Here is an 18,998-nt window from a genome sequence, read left to right on the forward strand (position 1 = left end):
GTCAGCGGCCCGAATGAGCGCATTCGCGCGGTGTGCCGTTTTCTGCCGCATTCATTCGCACACACACATTTGCACCATGCCCGGTCATAATTCTGAACATCTGCTTCCAGGGAATTCGTCAAATTCTGTCAGCGTACGGTGGCGGTCGAGGAGCGACGGCGCGCAATGTTTGTTGTGTGGCGAAGCGGGGTTATTGTCCGGAAATTAAAAATGGCGCTCTTTTCTGCGCCCCACAGTGAGCACGGCTAGGGTGGCTAGAATGGGGAGGTGTGAAAAGCGAGCCGTGTTTTCCTTGCTCGAAGGTGCCGCGTTGCGCGATCCCTCCGCTAGGTCGAGATATAGCGCGACAGTCGGAGGCGCTGCCTGCCCGCATGGGGGATGGGGGAGACGGCAGTGTAAGCCGCTTGCGACGGAAGCTTGTCAGCTACGTTGGCGTGTACGTGCTTTTACGTGTTCCTTGTGTTAGTGTTCCTTGAGAGGATCAATAACGTGTACAAAAAAACAAAAAAGAAGAAACTCAGCGACCATCTTAACGGATTCGCTCAAACGCGCGGAAACAAAGAAGATATACACAAGGACCGTGTTTTGTGCCAGGCGCTGCGATTCGGTGTGCAGAACATGTGCGGAAAAAGTGTCACTTTCCCGTGCGCCGGCATGCAGACAGATTCGCAGTTTGGAAGCGGGCAATCCCAAAGGCCGACAGAGCGATACACCGAGAATTTGGCCATCTGTGAAAAAACATTTTGACACAAGGTAAATGTACTGAACCCGTTCAAGTGCTGCAAATGTTTTTGCGTGCGTTTGTGACAAGCACGGGCAAGTGATAAATGAATTAATCTGAACGTTTTATTTTCTTCTCCTGTTTTTTTTTTTTCATTTATTATACTTTCATCGACTATAAAGAACAACGCAGCGATGCTCACCTTGTGTATTTAATCGCGGGCTACGCAGTTACAAAGCGCATTCTGCTATCGGGCTGCACACACTGCAAAAATACGTGCATCGTGCTAATAGAAAGCACTGCATGACAGCTGAAAAGTCAGATAACTAGCCAATGGGATATTTGAGGGCTGCTGTATCTATCAAAGTTACTATATATGGGTCATTCCACGCCAAACGTCCCAGTCATTTTGGCAACTATCTCAAATGTATTGAAAAAAAAATCGTGCCGATTTATTACGTTGAAAACAGTGAATTGCTAGAATATTTAGGAGAGAAAAAATTTTTTGGTCTTGTGGGTGCCTTCCAAATTTACCAGAATGTCATCTGGGTGTTGTTTGCAAGAAAATTTATTCTGAGAGTATTGTTTCTTGTTTTAATACCAAATTTGGTTTAGATATTATGCAAAGGTGTTTGTGTAAGCTGTTTAAAGCACGATAATATTAGTACAATTTTTCTGCCATATACGCCTCCAGGAATTTCGCCAAGACGTTCTATGTTTGCATTTTTTCCATTGCGATATTGCGCCTTGCATGAATATACGAGTAATGAATACTTACTCTACAGAAGGTATATTTTGCGATAAAAATATTTTCAGACCCCTAAAGTTTCTAAACATTACGTGAAAAAATCACGAATTTCAGAAAATCGTCGTTTTGGTCCACATTGAGGCGCGATTTACACCACGTGGTGCTCCAACTAAAAATCGGCTTTATACCTCAATCGAAAGCAACTAGAGAGTTCTTCTTATATGGCAAGTTTTATCATTACAATTTTCGTTTTAAGGAAGAAAATAATTTTTGATGTTCCCTATTGACGGCAATTGCGAACATCAATGAGGAAGCTGCCATGTGACCAAATGGGGAGATAGCCATCAATGGGGAACATCAAAAATTATTTTCTTCCTTAAAACGAAAATTGTAATGATAAAACTTGCCTATAATAAGAACTCTTTAGTTGCTTTCGATTGAGGTATAAAGCCGATTTTTAGTTGGAGCACCACGTGGCGTAAATCGCGTCTCAATGTGCACCAAAACGACGCTTTATGCCTGGTTGAGCCCCTCTGAAGGGGCTCAACCAGGCATAAAGCGAGGACAAATTAAAAAATATTGAATACATGCGCATAACCTACAAGAATATCCACCATTGTATTGCTCAGAAAATGATGCTAATTAAATTTTGTAGAAGCCACGAAACTAACTGCCGTCTCAATTTCTATTCAACTTTGAGCATACTGGCTCCGTGACGGCGCGACCTCGAGTGTAATGCAAATTCAGCATTGAGTAAATGGCAAGGAACATATGAACAAGGCAAGGCGCACTCTCGCGGTATATTTAGAAGTACGAGTAACTACAATGTATCAAAGGTTATCGCGTGATAATGTTAGAAAATGTCGTGAAAGATATAACGCTCCTGCAGGAAGAAGCTTTCTCTTTTGCTCCGTAAATGTGCAGATAAATCTCATGAAGATGAAGATAATTTTGCCTTCATCAAACATGTAAACATTGGTTCATTCGAAATAACACTTCATCGAAGAATGGTTTCATTATGGAGGCTCGAATTATGCCTGATTGTTGGCCCATGCGCGAGTGCATTACCACAGCGCAAGCTGGCAGCGCCTCCGACTACAGCGCCACCGCTGCGGGATCGCGAATGGGGGCCAACTTAGAGCGGCCGGTTTTCACACCTCCCAATTCTAGCCACCCTAGCACGGCTCACAGTACGGGAATAAAACGAGGAGCTAGCGGGTTAGGAGGCGCACTACAAATAACGAGCTTCCTTCCACATTTTCGCCGCACCTAGACGAGCCCACACTGCTTTCTCCGGTGGTCAGTGCATCAAATCATGGTATGAGCTTTTTTTTTTATTGCTGTACAAAGGTGATTTTTTAGCGGAAATGCCACCTCCGCCTCATTTTACTCACCGTGGCGTGTTAACCTTGCCAAATTTAAAGATAACGCTCGTCGTTTTTTTTTTACGTTTGAAAACGTTTGCCATGGTTCGACCACCCACACGGTAAACATTTCTGACCTAAACAAACAGCAAGAAAGGGCAACTGAAGTAAACAATGAAAACAAAATGAAGCAAGAAGTGATGTAATCAAAAAACAAAGTGAAGTAATACAATGAAAATTTAAGTGTAGGTAGTACAATGCAGCAGCCAATATTTCCTAAAAAATACATGAAAGTTCGCTTTCATTGATACTCAATACAATGATGAATAGTTCACAAAAGCCGTCAGGACTGCACACAGGGAATATATCGAAAACTAATCAGCACGTTACGTAGCAGACCGTGTTTTTCTCTCGTACTCACTTCACACGTCGCACGGCACGTATACAGCGGTTCCGTCGCTCCACTTCGTACGGCTTTTCGGGAAACCGGTAGAACCGCACATTAGGATGCTTACCCTCATGTTCGTGGCAATTAACCACGCCACAATAACGGCGGCGACCGCGCTTCGGGACCGCGCGCTGCTCAGAGCCGTCGCCCGGTCCCCCTGCTTTCGGCACGGTTTATTGAAGCAGGCTGCTGACCCGAAGGTCGCGGGATCGAATCCCGACCGCGGCGGCTGCATTTTCGATGGAGGCGAAAATGTTTGAGGCCCGTGTACTTAGCTTTAGGTGCACGTTAAAGAACCCCAGGTGGTCGAAATTTCCGGAGCCCTCCACTACGGCGTCTTTCATAATCATATCGTGGTTTTGGGACGTTAAACCCCAGATATTATTATTTATTGAAGCAGGGATCGCTCGTCAAACATGTCAGGCTTTGCAGGCAAAGCGGACAAGTTTCTGCGTCCGTAAATGCGAAGCATTTCTTAGCGAACTTCTGCGACTTTGAGCGTATCTATCTATCTATCTATCTATCTATCTATCTATCTATCTATCTATCTATCTATCTACCTATCTATCTATCTATCTATCTAGCCGCCTACGACTTTGTGCTCTCCTGGTCGCTTGGTTCATCTAATGTGCACCAAAATTAGTATGGCGTAACATGACTGTATGACGAACATAAATGACAAGTCATAACATGAAAATCATGACACGCATGTCATGTACAGCATGATTTACATGCTACGCTCATGGCGCGCTGGCGGCCGTTTCGCTAGCTTGATATACACCAAAATTGGTATCTTGCGACGTGACTGTGTGACGAACATAAATAACACTAGTTAGCATGCAAATCATGACACGCATGTCATGTACAGCATGACTTACGTGCCAAGCTCATGGGGCGCTGGCGGCGGTTTCGCTAGATTTATATACACCAAAATTGGTATCTTGTGACGTGACTGTGTAACAAACATAAAAACACGAGTTAACATGAAAGCCATGACACGTATGTCATGTACAGCATGACTGACGTGCCACGCTCTTGGGGCGCTGGCGGCCGTTTCTCTAGCTTGATCGACCCCGAAGTTGGTATTGCGCGACGTTACTGTGTGACGAACATAAATAATAGGAGCTAACATGAAAACCATGACAGGCATTTTCCTCCATGACATACAAGACGATGTATGCAGCTCTTTGTTGGCTGCTTCGCATTACATCGATTCCTACAATGCGTGGGATCTGCCGGCTTTTTTGAGTCTGAAAACTACGCGCAAAATTAAGTAAAACGCTCAAAGCAAGTGAGAACTGTGTAACTCACCGGTCGGCGTCCATTTTTGACTACCCAACCAACTTCGGCTCACGCCACCAGGCTCCGCCACAGTACTCAAAACTCCAGCGCGTCAGCCCTATAAGAAAATGTTTATGTTCGGCAACAGCGCCGACTGCCCACCACGAAGCCAGGGGACGCGGCTGGACTTGTCAAACAAGCCTGCACGACGCCAACCGTACGCTCTCACTGTAACCTAATCTAACTACCCAAGGTTGGATACCAACACCAGGTTAATCCTTGCCGCCAGGAAATGAGGAAGTAGATAGAATAGAGGAGTAGGCAGGAAAGATCAAAAGAGAGAAAGACGAAGATGTGGGTAGAGAAAGCTGGGTAAAGGCGACTGCCGATTTCCCCTGGGTGGGTCAGCGCAGGGGTGCTGTCTACGTGAAGCCGGAACCAAAGAGGTGTATTGCCTCTGCCGGGGAGCCAGAAGGAATACACCTCTGATAAGCCTTAAAGGTCAATCACCCGGCGTCGCCTCAACCTCCAGGATCCCCTTTTCGCCTGGCACGGCAAAGCCAGGCACGGCTCGGGGTGCGAGTGGTCGAAACGGGCGTGCGAGGGGTGCGAGGTGTCGCTACACACCAAACGCCTGCTTGCGCAGACGCCCCGGCGCGGCAACGTCCGAAAAACTGGGCATCTCGAAATAATGTAATATTTATTCGCATTATAACACATCCTGTCCAAAGCGTCATTAAAATGAATCATAATAAGGACAACTGCAGGTTTCCATAACTTCTAATCATTCTCAGCACTGTTGCCATGTCCCTTCGCATGATGGTGACCCGGCCCGCGTTCTGTGCGATCGCGTTCGAGCCTTCTAGGATGTGCACGAGGACCGCTTCGCTGGCTTCCTGCAGCGCTTCGAGCGCCAGACGCTGCATGTTCAGATCGCGACTGCCTGTCTCGTCACGCTGCACAATCTCGCGGACCACTCTGGCAAATGCCTGCCTCGGTATGACAGTTCGCACTCCTGACTGAAGTCGCCTAATTTCTCTGAGCACTCCGAGGCCGAGCGGTCTTCTCGCCTTGATAGCACCTTGCTGCGGCGCTAGTTGGCCCGATGTTCGAGAAGCGGACGAGTGTCCAAGTTGCTCCACGGTTTCACCGACATTGTCAGCGGGCTTTGCCTCAGTCCTGTCGTCCATCCTGCCCGTTGAGGTGGTCGCATGGTTATCACGGGGCTCTTCGGGGCGAAAAGACGTGCTCGCAACACTTTGCATCGATCGCCTTGCGGTAGACCGCTGCGGACTAGCTTCAGGCTGTCTTGCGCCGCTTAGCTCGTGGGCTTCAGGCTCCGCTTGGGGCGCAGTTTTCTTCGCACTGCGAGCGGCACCCTGTCGCGAAAAGGATGTTGAAGACCCCGGTGACCAATGCCACGGACTGTCGTCACGAAGATAAGGCGCAGCCTGGAAGGACTGGCATCCTGATGGACCTGGACTGTCAACGGGCCCGGCGTGCCGCGAACTGCCATCGCGAGGATAAGAGGCAGTCCAGAAAGACTGGCCTCTGGTTGACGTAGGACTAGAGACGCGACCGATAGGCCCACCACGAAGGTACGGGCGACTCCAAAAAGAACCTTGTACCGCTGGTCCTCGCGGATCGCTGGTGGAAGTGGCAGGCGAAGGCGGTGATGTTTTGGGCGATTGTCCACGCTTGTGACGAGGCGTCTTCTTCGGCGGCGGAGTTACTGACGACGAGCTGTCTTCTCCCTGCCGATTCACTTCCGCACGTTCGCGTGGCTTCAGGATGGAGCTCACCTCGTCGCCTTTCCTCGGCCGTCTTGTCTGTGATCGTCGCCGGCGGCGTGATTCCGGCTCTGAAGGGCCTCCGCGGGTGTCATCGGCGTCTTTGTCGCTCGTTTTCAATATGGTCGAACTGAGCGACGATTCCGTGGACGACGATCTCTTCGCGGCCCACTGCGCAAGAGTGTACCACTGGGCCTTCTTAGGTTGCCCCGACTGAAGCCGTACTTCTGCTCGTGTTGTTGTCTGAAGATCGCCGAGATGCCATTCCGAATTTGAGCAGGATCCTTTAGGCCAGTGTCGAAGTCTCGGCGGTACAAACAACCTTCAAAACACATTCCGCTTGGAACGCAGTGAAACGCCCGGTTTCACGCCTTGGAGTGCGTAAAGCTACGGCTACGCACTCTAGACACAGCAAGGGAACGCTACCCACAAGCTCTCAGCGTTCGCGCGTACGCGTCTTGAACATCGTTTAAGCAGGGCCGCTCGATGAAAAAAGGGTGCTGCCCGTTGCGTCGCGCCGAAAGACATGATGCACAAGTCGGAACGCTGTGTTGACAGCTTCGTCCGCGTTGGCGCTTTTAGACGTAAGCCACGCGCTTTTAGAAAAAAAAATCACGTCATATCCACGAAGTGAATGATGATTGAGCAGGTGGCTCGGAGAAGATCGGGAAAACCGTGAATCTTCCGTACAAGTCCTCTACCATCATATGAAGACGTGACACACATTGTTATATATACATATATACACAATGTTTTATTTTAAAATTTTTATGAACTATATACACAATTTACAATTATATACACATTGATGAAGTACATATACCAGAAATATCTAAGAGCGTCTGATTCTCCATTGTCGCCACTTGCAGATGCAACGCTCCTAATGTTCATTGAATTTGAAAACTGCCCTCGAGACCACTCTCCTGACTATTGTCCTTGACCACTGCCCTTGACCACACAAAGGGGCCCTAAAAATAGCAGTCCGACACTCGCCTACCTATCGACCGCGTTCCGCGCTCGCCCTGTGAGAATTAACGGCCAGGCTAGAGGGAAGACACGACGCGCATAGCGTTCCTCTTCGCGTTCCACGACGCTTTGAATGGATGGATGCAGGTTACGGCGCGGGACTTCGCCCCAGCTTAAGAACCTGGCGAGCCAGCTCCTAAAAAACGAGGGCTCTGGCGTGCGCAAGACGCTCTATGCCGCTATATATGAGCATGCCGGGGAGCCACTGCGTTTCGTGGTGTCTTTGAACGACAAGAACTGATGTCAATGTGGGCGAGCACGAATTTTCGTATGGAACTGAATGCTATTAAATGTCCTAATGATGAAATAAGAGATCTTTGTTTCCGAAGAAGATAATGCATACAGAGCAGTGTTGATAATCTGATCGCCAATAATATTTTCCAAAAGTTCGAGGCTCCTCAATTGTCTATTGTCAGAAGCAAGTTATAGCTTCATTTTCATTTCTCTGTAATTGTCTATCGCACTCGTCCAATGGAGGGAGGAGCGTTGTCATGAAACTGTGCCCCCCCCCCCCACCCCGATGGGAAACCCTGCGCACGCCTATGATTGCGAAGCTGATGCAGTGAGCAATGACACAAGCTGCCGCTAAAGAATTTGGAAACACGCATTCAATATATTTCATGTTCAGTAATTTTAGGAAGCTCATTGGCACGCACCAACGAGTTCTCACAAGAATAATCTGTTGTTGGGCCTGTTGGTCCGTACTTAAACGAAAAACCCAGCGTGTTTCTGTTATCTTTTCTTCTTGTGTGCGCGTCCAAGATGCTGGGTTTTTCGTTTCTTCGAGTTCTCAAAACATGCTGATTGCAAGGACAATTAAGCTATTATAGTCGATCGCCAAGTTAAGGTCCCTTATCATGTGCACAAGATCTTACGAGCAGCTTGTTGATCAATGCCAGGCCCGCAGCGTACTAGAGGAGAGTCTCTTCTTGGCCTAGTCGGTGTTGCTTACTGAAATTATATTGTTTGAGAGCTGCCTAAGTTAGGCACCGTTGTTAGCTATTCTGCGCATCATGCTTGATAGAGAATGTAAACAGGACTCCAAAAATAAAATTCTGCTTTGACACGCTCCTACCACGCGTAATTGGGACTTTGCATGAGCTGCGACTGCATTGCGGCGACGTAGAGCCTACAGATCATATCTGCTCAACGCAAATTTTAAAAAAGTGCGAAGACGGCCATTCTAAGTGGCCTTGTTCTTGCAGAAGTTGGGTTCTTGTAACGCGCAGGTGAATGCGGGGAAGCAATATTAAGCAATAAAAAATGCACCTACACGTTGTCGCGACACTTCCAGTGTTGTGCTAGCTAGATCTTTATGCTCCTGGACACCTGTATGATGTATAAAAGGCAAGAACACTCGGCATAGCTCACTGCATGAATGCGGACGAGGCATCCATGTACGAGGACCCCGCAAGTGCACGTTGATCGACGTGCATTATGAGTGCGAGATTTTGGGTACTTCGCGATCAACATACACGCCGAGGATGTCATTGAGAATGCACGGATGAAAAATCACGTGAACCTGAGTGACATTGTACATTCATTAAAACATAAAAATAAATTACAAGCAGCCGTTGTCTCACCACTTACCGCAAAGAAACAACTATTTCGCAACCTATTCGTATCAAGGTCTGTACTGAACCGAAATTCGAGGGCGCCTTCAATTCTAAAACTAGTAACATCCTGCACGAGTAACTCTCGTGCATGACCAATAATGCCTCAATGACCGCAATGACGACAGGTGAATCGATGCGGCCGAATACTAAAGAACTTGCGGTTGTAAATGGGATATGCAAGTAAAAAAAAAACTTCGGAGTTGGAAAAGTTAATCCGTAGTTCACCATGTCTTCCTATCAGAAGCATGCAAACTTCAAAAGCTTTTGAGTGGAGAGGAGGAAGGGAAACACGTTTTCAACGCAAGAGTCGTGCTCGCGTTTCCATCAACTACGGTAGCCACGGATGGGATACCTTGGGAGCCTGCTTTATGCTGTGATGAACTACCGGCATATGTGACGATACCTTTATTTTTTAGCTATTACGCTAGCATTCAGAATTAATAGAACGGTCCGTCCTAGCAAAGACATAACTACGAACGTTGAAGCAGACGACAGTAACCATGTGCTGATTAGCGCAACATCGCAACATCGTCTAATCCGTACTTAACGGCGGATGGCATTAAATAGGCATGCTTAGTGTGCTTAGTACATGCTTTTTTTGTTTTGTTTTGTAACACTCGTTCCGCAGTTGCGGTAGTGGCCGCTGTTGATTGGCTGGACGATTATCGTCCTGCAGCGAATGTCGAATGAGTGCGTGCGTCCGGATGTGTGCTTGACGTGCAAATTTCTCATCTTAATTAATCCGGGCTTGGCGCTTTCAGTACAAGAAAATTTTTGCTCGTTCAGCTGCGAAACCCGATCGTTGACCCGATATGAAAACAACTCTGTTGCAGCCGCTTGTGCTTCAACAGCTTCAACCGGCTCGTCACGACACGTAGTACGTGTTGCATATGTGTTGTGCGACTGCCCTGCGAAGATGCCAGGAAAAGGAAAGTACGGAACATATGTTTGGGACGCGACGCAGGATGTTCCGATACGTTCTAAGCATAGATTTAGGATGAAAGCTGCGCAGTGTGATGACAGCGGACACCACCTTGCTTCTGGACCGCCTGAAACTCCAGAAAGAACGACAGGCACCCAAAATCAACCGTGCACGAGTGCCTCGTCTGTGCACGCCATGTTGACATCGGAGAGAGTAGATGCAGAGCTAGCCGATTTTTCTGCAGAGACTGCTGTGGCATTTGATGCCGTGGGAAGCAAGATTGACGAGTGCAGCGATTCCGATGAGAGCGTGGACGTCGACAGCAGTTCCGAGAGTGCAGCTGATGGCAACATGTCGACACCTCAAAGCGGAGATACCACTCGTACGTATATGCGCTTGACTTGCATTCATGGTACAGTGCAGTGCGCTAACGTTACTTACGATGGTTTTTTTTTACAACTGGAAAGAGCTGTTTTCATTTGCGCCTTGAGTCCATGAGTACTGTTAACGAGTGTGCAACAAAATATCATCGTTAACCGAAGTTGCGGCTAAGGATGGTTAATGTTCTTGCATAGTTGAAAGATGGGGTTACCATTTAGACATGCTTCAGCAAACACTTTGGTAATTAAAAAATGTAGAACCTCTATTAGTCCAACGTGATAATTATGTGGAATACACATGCGTGACGCGAATCCCGTCACCCTCTGTCATTCGAGGGATTTGTCAGTGTAGTGCACAAGAAGAATGTCAGTTTAGTCAACTTTATCGCAAGCCACAAACAGTCGCAGACGCACGAGCTTTAATGTGTGTGATGAAGTAATCAATAGCTCAGGAATCCAAACATTGTGGGGCAGCCCTTCAAATCAATGCTCTGGGATAAGATTTGTGAGTGCACAGAAAATTGCTCATATAAAGGAACTCGTGAGCCAAAAATATATGAACGCTCCTACTTTTACAGGACGGGATGAATGGTTCCATGTGTGAGATTTTTCTATGTTATCCAGCGGAAGTAACGCAGACAACAAAGCGACATACACAGCATGTTGTTCTATATCGCCTTGTAGCTTGCGCTGAAACATTGAATTATGCTGCACCAACCAGGCCAACGCTCAACCTTAGTGAAATCTTTGCTTGACCTGAAGAGCTCACCATCTTCCCGTTCCTAAATTTGAGGCTATTCTTGTACCCTGCATGTATGTACAGGGTCGAGCATGTCTTCGGTAAACACCTCATCAGTGCTCCAGCACATCGAACTAGAATGCTTATTTTGCTTCACATGAAAAATATTCCTTATCCGATATGTAACCACGATGTCAATAAGTACAATAATTATCTTCCGAATTATGTACGAAACATGTGCCAGCTTCTATGAGGTCTATGAATGATAAAACGGTGCTCACCTTAGGATGAATGACACTGTACAGCTGTGTTTGGAACATGGTAAAGTGAAGACTTGGACTAGTTGGTTTTGCATGTTGAAAAGGAAATGGCAAGATTTTTTCGCACAGGGACAGCAGTAAAGGAAATGACATGGACTAGTGCTATCCGTGTCGTTTCTCTTACCATTGCCCTTGTGTGAAAATATAGTGCCCATTCGATTGCTTGTCATGGAAGTAGCTGGACAGCATTTCACTAGGTTGAAACAAATGTGTTTCTATCTATCGTAGGTAAGGCATTAAAATCGAATTGTGTTGTTTTTTTAAAGATTAGAAAGCCTGAGCTTTTATCTTTCTCTCTCTCTTTTTTCGAAGCATCAATATGGAAGAGATTCATGATCACATTACAATGGGTAGTCATGGGAACATGGAAAATTGGTGACAGTAGTGCAATTCTTTTCTGAATTTGTTCCGACTTGCACTGTTGTCAATGAAATCTTGCGATTTTGTTCAACCTTGATTGTTTTAGTTCATAGTAACCACCACAGCAAATTGTAATCAAACTACAGGTGTCTCTTACTAGCAATGTGCATACTATTCTTTTTTTCAGGACGAACCCATCTACCCAGGGGCAAAGCTCACAAGAGGCCAAAGTATGCTAATGGTGATGGCACACAGCCTGCGGCGTGACTCGTCATAAGAGGCAACTGAAAGTATGCTGAAGGTGATTGAAGCACATATACCAGATGGAGCAACATTTCCCACCACAAAGTACTCCTTCTTCAAACACTTTTCAGGTGCCGAAGTGCCCGTAAATGACATTTTTATTGTATGGCATGCTCCTCTTACATTGGCTAGATTGATTGCCTCAACGCCAATGTATGTTGCAAGGAATGTGGAGAAGAACTTGTACCTGATGAGCTTCTACGTAGCTCTTGTTTTTTTTTTACACTGTTGATTTGGCAGCTCAAATTAAGGATCTCCTGGAAGACCTTGGTTGTGTTCCACCAAAGCAGAAACACTCATACACTGTCCACGACATTTCAAATAGTGCAGCGTACCATGCATTGCCTTTGCAGGCCCATGATCTGACGTTAACATTTAACACTGATGGAGTGCCACTTTTCGAGAGTTCATCTTACTCATTCTGGCCCCTGCTAGCACAGGTGAATGAACTGCCATTCAAGGAAAGAGTGCAGAAAGTGCTTTTGGCGGGCTTGTGGTTTGGACCCAAGAAGCCACGCATGAACACGTTTCTCTTGCCGTTTGTCCAGAGAGTGAACAAGCTTTCAGCAGAGGGGATTTACTGGATAGACAGCCGCGGCCAGGCAAAGGTGTCAAAGGTTTTCCCAGGGCCTTGCTGTGTGGACAGCGTAGCCAGGGCCGACATTATATGCATGACACAATTTAATGGGCAGTACGGTTGTGCCTGGTGCGAGAAGCCAGGCGAAGTTGTGGAGAAAGGCAGAGGTCACTCTAGAGCGTACCCTGCACCTGCCACAATTCCCAAATGACGAACCAACGAATATTTCATTTCACATGCCAACAAAGCCAGAACTGCACCTAAGAAAGTGAGCAACGGTGTTAAAAACTATCAGCGTCCTGACTATGCTCACTTTCTTCACTTTCAGTTCTGGTTTTGTTGTGGACTACATGCATGCCGTTTGTTCAGGGTTTGTGAAAGGCACAACATTAATCTGGCTGGAGTCCAAGAAGTATCGAAATTTTAAGCTTAGGAAGTCACTCAATGAAGTAAATGCCAAGATGCTTGCACTGCAGCCACAGTGGGAACTATCGCGACTTCCTAGGTCACTGCATGATGTAAGGCACTGGAAGTCATCAAAGTGGAGGAATTGGCTCCTTTTCTACTCTCCAGTGATTATACTTGTCTATTATCGTGGAGAAAGCACGCACGTTTCACGAACCCGTGTCCATGTGTGGAAGGTGTTCCTAACAGTTCCTGAACAAGGTCATCATCACCGTGATTAGTGGGCACTAGACGCTGGTCATGACTTGTTATCGGATCCGGTCGCGATCGCGATCGCGGTGGCGAGCGGTCCACGTGTAGTAAAGTATGAATTATAGTACAGTGTTAAAAATCGTGGATGCCTCGGTCATTTCGTAGACAAATTGTCTGTATATAGAGCCGGCGACATGTCGGAATCTGAAGTCACCCATCGTGTTGGTGAGGTTTAGGCCGTTGAGGCTGGTAGGCCTGGATAGGGCTACGTAGACCAACATCAGTGGATGGCGCTTGTCGTATTCGTAGGCTACCTGGGCGTATGTGACCTACGTAGCCTAGTCTACAAAGCGGCTGTCAATCAATCTGTCATCATCCTCGGTCAGCATGAGGCCATCGCCCAGCCTTGTAAGAAATGAAGATGACACTGCGTCGTTCTGGCGGACTAAGTGCACTTTACGATGCGATGATGTGAATATCATACGTAACTTTCGTTAATGTATTCCTCCGGGGTCGAGCAGTGCTTCAATTGAATCACAGGAATACAAATGTATTGCTTATTAGACTGCACTATATGCGGAGCCAACGCTGGAATCACGGACGTTAATCTGATATGACGCCTGTATTGTGGGACTACATATGTAGTGCTTATTGCTTTCTTGTAAAATTAGATACCCAGCACCACAACTAACGTTGCACCATCATTACGCCTGCAGAGGCTGTTTTTTTCAAAACAGCTTGTAGACCTGGCGTGACTTTGTGGTAGAATACCTGATTGCCACGCAGAATGCTTGGGTTCGATTCCTGCTTGGATCCTCACTTTTATTCTTTCCATTCGTCGGGTCAACGCTGCAGATGTCGGTTTTTCGTAACGCTCTCGCATTTAAATTACTAATGTCTGTTCTCGCCGTTCCTGGGTAGGTGTAAACTGTCAATCACCTGTGGCGCATACCCGTACACTGCGGCCGGTGGTAAACGGGTATGTGCCACACGTGTCTAGAGGATAATGCTTGAAACCGTTATTTTAGCTGACAAGGCCGGCCTCAAGGTTGATTTCATTACATCTGATGGTGCCACTTGGATCGGAAAATGTCGTCTGTGATGGGCATCAAGGCACCACTGACAGAAACGAAATGCAGCACATTGCATCCAGTGGACCCAACACGCAAACTCCATTTTCTGTCGGACTTTCCTGATCTTATTAAGTGCCTGAGGAATGGACTACTAAGGTCGTACTACGAAACACCTGAGGGCAGGGTAAGTTGTTTTTGATCTCCAAGCATGCTGTACAATTTTATTGATACAATCTGTTTGTTTCTAGCAGTCGCTCACTTTGGTATTAATTTGCATCTTTGGAATTCGTATGCAAAGCTTTGGCACTGAATGGTTGCAGTGTCACATTGCAGGCAATGCATGGAATCACCGAAAGCCACACGAATCCCGACAATTTTGAAACGATGCGAGCATCTTTAGCTTTTCAGCTTTTCGGAGAAAAAGTGATTCATGGTCTGCAGCTGTACAAGTCCGGAATTGAAGATGTCTGTGGTGACGTCAGAGCTACACTGAAGTTTTTCAAGTGTCATCACATTGTGGTTTTATTGTGATTGTACCTTCCACCTTGCATATGACAGTCTGACTTTTGCCCACACAGATTCATCCTGCTTTTGTTCATTTCGCAGGATCATCTATGACGTTGTGCAAATGATGACTTCACGATTTCCAGCTGAAGCGCTCCGCCTAAATTCAGCGTGTTGAGAAGCTGCAATCGTTTCAGGAGTATCTTTCATCATGGGAAGACCACACGAAGGGACAGAAAGGATTCCTGAGCCAGTCAACAGCTGCAGGGCTGCAAGTAACAGTGTCAAGTGTGTTTTCTCTGCTTCAGTATCTCACTGAGAAACTAGGCTACAGGTACTTTATGACATCTAGAGTAAGCCAGGACCCTGTTGAACGTTTTGGCATTGTCAGGCAGTCGTCTGAATGTAACACGCACCCAACAGCGCAGCAGTTCATTATCACTATCAACTGCTTGAGCTTCAACAATCTTGCCCACTCAGTTTCAAAGGGAAACTGTGAACCTGCAGTGCTCCAAGCCCTTCTACCCGAGAATTCAGGTGCTGAAAATGTTCCATCTGGTAAACAGCGCTTAATGGATAAGTTTATAGAGAGTGACAATGTAGCTGCCGCGCCGAGCTCGCTCCCAGAGAGTGCGCCAGACCATGCGTCATGTGTTATATCTGCCAGTGACAACCGGCTGACATTTTATATAACACGATATGTAGCGCCAAAATGCCTACTGAAGTCTGGCTGCGAAGAGTGTCTGAAGCTTCTTGTAATGCAAAAGGAGTCGGCTGAAAGACTCAAACACCTTGCACAATTGACACACATGAAAAACAGAAGTGGCCTGCTTTATACGTCTAGCCTGTTGTTTAAGTTTGTCCATGATTTTGAAAAAGCCTTCACAACGCGTTTCAGTTTGCTGGAGCTGCACGCTGATAGCATACTCGATATTTTAAGTGATGTTAAGGCAAAGCAAAAAAACGGGCTTGGTTTTCCTGACCATTCTGAAGGCATTACAGCTCAGGTCATCGTTTTTTACATCACTACTCGTCTGCATTTCCTAACTAAAAGCGTGAACCAGAATAGTGCTAAAAAGCGCGAATCAGCCATGCACCTAAAGCTCAGTAGATGTTAAGTTGTGCACGTGTCCATCTCACGTCTCTTCGTTTTTGCGGATCCTCGTAATAGTTTTGAAAAGCTGTTCAACTAGAGAAATTTATTTCGTTATTTTGTAATCTTTTTTGTACTCTTCCAACCACCACAATAAATCAAGAGGTGTCTCTGTTTTCATTTTCGATTCTGAGCACTGTCAGTTCCTCAGGACCTGAATAAAGTTCTCTGTCTGTCTGTCTGTCTGTGTCCTGTAACATGACCTCATATGTAATAAGCCAACATCAAAACTATAGTGGAAGCGCGCCGTAAGCCTAGGCATGTGATGAGCAATCGATTTGTAGCGACTGTTATTGGCGCGTGTGGTAAATACGATATATATATATATATATATATATATATATATATATATATATATATATATATGTATTCGTAGCCAACCTATGTATATAGAAACCGCTGAGCTATGCAGCAACTGGCAAGTTTACGTTTGCATGAGCAATGATGATGATGATATGTGGTGTTTAATGGCGCAAGGGCCAATTGATGGCCAAAGAGCGCCAGTTCATGAAACAAAGGATGTGAACAATGATTGTGGTAAGTAGCTGTATAGGGGCCTTAAAATTCCTCGCGCTAAAGGCGGGTAAAACATGTATATATATAGTAAAATCATGAGAGTGACGTGAAATATGTGTAGTGGAATGAATGACAAGTGGTCGCAAGAATAAAACTATGAAGATATGACATCAGCACGCGTGCCTCGTCGATGCCCTTGAGCCCAAGGGCCGCGAGGCAAGTGCTGTCTTTAACGTATTCACCGCAGCAGCGACCTCTGTTTAGAGGCCGTGCTACGGATCACCTTGATATATGACATGAAAACTCTGTACATCATTTAAAAAAGCAGACAGTGTCTGATATGTAAAAAGCGGGTCCCTACCGATGAACATTGTAGGATGAAGTGGAAATTGCTGTCGGCAGGGCAATAAAAAGTGCTTTTTTCTGATAGCATCGAGTTCCTTTCACTGAATGAGGACGTGAAGGACAGTGAGTGGCTGACCACATCTATCACACAAAGGTGGCTCGCCACCGGACAGAAGGTGTGTGTGTGTACTGTATGTGTGACCGATCCTAAGTCTGCAGAGTGTAACTTCTGTGTGGCGTGATTTTGATACTGGCGGCCAATTACCCAGATGCGGTTTGACAACGTGTAGCTTATTTCGTGTCTGCATATCCCATGTGGTCTGCCAAAAAGCTCTGAGCTTTCTTTTCAGGAAGTGTTTAGGTCTAGTGGGGGAATAGCTAAGGATGTATTGTGACTGTTTTCGTGGGCGGATGCTGCCAGCTGGTCCGCCAACACGTTGCCCTGAATCTCGCGGTGCCCTGGCACCCAGCACACTACGACATGTTGTTCGAGTGCGTAGATCGTGCTTAAGCGAGAATACAGCGAGACAAAGACGGGGTTTCTGTGTCTTTTCGGGGTTTTTAAAGCTTTTACCACGCTTAGAGAATCTGTGTAAATCACTGCCTTTTGTAGTTTTAATTGTTGAATGTGTTTAACGGCCGCAAGTATCGCGTAAGCTTCTGCCGTGAAGATACTTGATTCAGGGTGTAGAATACCGGAATCCGTAAAGGATGGCCCAACGGCTGCGTAAGACACAGAAGTATTGGACTTTGAGGCGTCTGTGAAGAATTCTGCACAAGTGTATTTGTGTTGTAGTTCAAGGAAGTATGTACGGATATGTGCAATAGGCGCGTGTTTCGTTACTTCCATGAAAGAAAGATCGCAGTCTATAAGCTGCCACCGCCACGGCGGCAGTTGTGCAGCGGGAGCCAATAGGCAGTGTTCGGAAAGAGGCACACCCGTTTCCTCAGCTAAGCCCCTCACACGAAGTGAGTAGGGCTGTCGCACCGAAGGACGGTGGTCGAAAAGGACAGAACTAGATACATCATTAATTGTGGGGTGTGAGGGGTGTTCGTTGTCTGCGTTCACTTTGAGATAGTATAGAAACGACATGTAAGATCGCTGCAGGTGGAGCGACCACTCGTTCGATTCGACGTAGAGGCTTTCCACGGGGCTGGTGCGAAAAGCACCCGTAGAAAGACGAATACCCGAGTGGTGGACAGGGTCAAGCATCTTCAACGCGCTTGGTGTCGCAGACTGATATATTATCGCCCCATAATCTAGGCGCGTGCATATGAGGCTTTTATAAAGATTCATCAGACACTTCTTGTCACTACCCCACGTAGTGCGTGACAGTACCTTTAGAATGTTCATGGTTTTTATGCACTTGTTCTTTATATACTTTATGTGTGATATGAAGCTTAGTTTCGTGTCTAGAATTACGCCGAGGAATTTATGCTCCGTTTTCACAGGTAACCGCTGACCATGCAGATCAATGTCTGGATCGGGATGTAGGCCTCTCTTTCTTGAGAATAATACGCAAGTACTTTTTTGCGGGTTAAGGCTGAACCCGTTCTCGTCTGCCCATTTGGTTACCTTGTTTAAACCAAGTTGCACCTGCCGCTCGCACATTGAAAGGTTGCAAGATTTATAACCGATCTGCACGTCGTCAACATATGTGCAATAAAACATATTCCGTGGAATACACAGACGTAGGGAATTTATTTTTATAATAAAAAGTGTGCAACTCAGAACACCACCTTGCGGTACTCCAGTTTCCTGGACAAATATTCGGGACAAGACATTACCCACTCGAACACGGAACGTGCGATTGGACAAATAGCTTTCGATTATGGTCAACATCTTTCCTCGGACACCTAAGTGGGATAGGTCTCTTAATATTCCAAATCGCCATGTGGTGTCGTAGGCCTTTTCCATATCGAGGAACACCGAAAGGAAGAATTGCTTGTGAACAAAAGCGTCGCGAATTTGCGCCTCGATACGGATAAGGTGGTCAGAGGTAGATCTACCCTCTCTAAAACCGCACTGGTATGGGTCAAGTGAGTTGCTGGCTTCGAGGAAATGTAGAAGCCGCCGATTTATCATTTTTTCGAAAACCTTGCACAGACAACTTGTTAGGGCTATTGGCCTGTAACTGGATACTGAGATGGGTCC

General features: G+C 46.4%; 1 protein-coding gene across 1 annotated transcript; it reads right to left on the reverse strand.

The window, feature by feature from the left end:
• Positions 1 to 5,308: 5,308 nt before the first annotated feature.
• Positions 5,309 to 5,752, reverse strand: LOC119375221 (histone H3.Y-like). The gene has a single exon (XM_037645406.1). The coding sequence runs from the start codon at positions 5,750 to 5,752 to the stop codon at positions 5,309 to 5,311; it is 444 nt and encodes a 147-aa protein (XP_037501334.1).
• Positions 5,753 to 18,998: the final 13,246 nt, after the last annotated feature.

The sequence above is a fragment of the Rhipicephalus sanguineus genome, chromosome 11 (genome assembly GCF_013339695.2).
Source record: "Rhipicephalus sanguineus isolate Rsan-2018 chromosome 11, BIME_Rsan_1.4, whole genome shotgun sequence".
In the NCBI taxonomy this organism is placed as follows: domain Eukaryota; kingdom Metazoa; phylum Arthropoda; class Arachnida; order Ixodida; family Ixodidae; genus Rhipicephalus; species Rhipicephalus sanguineus.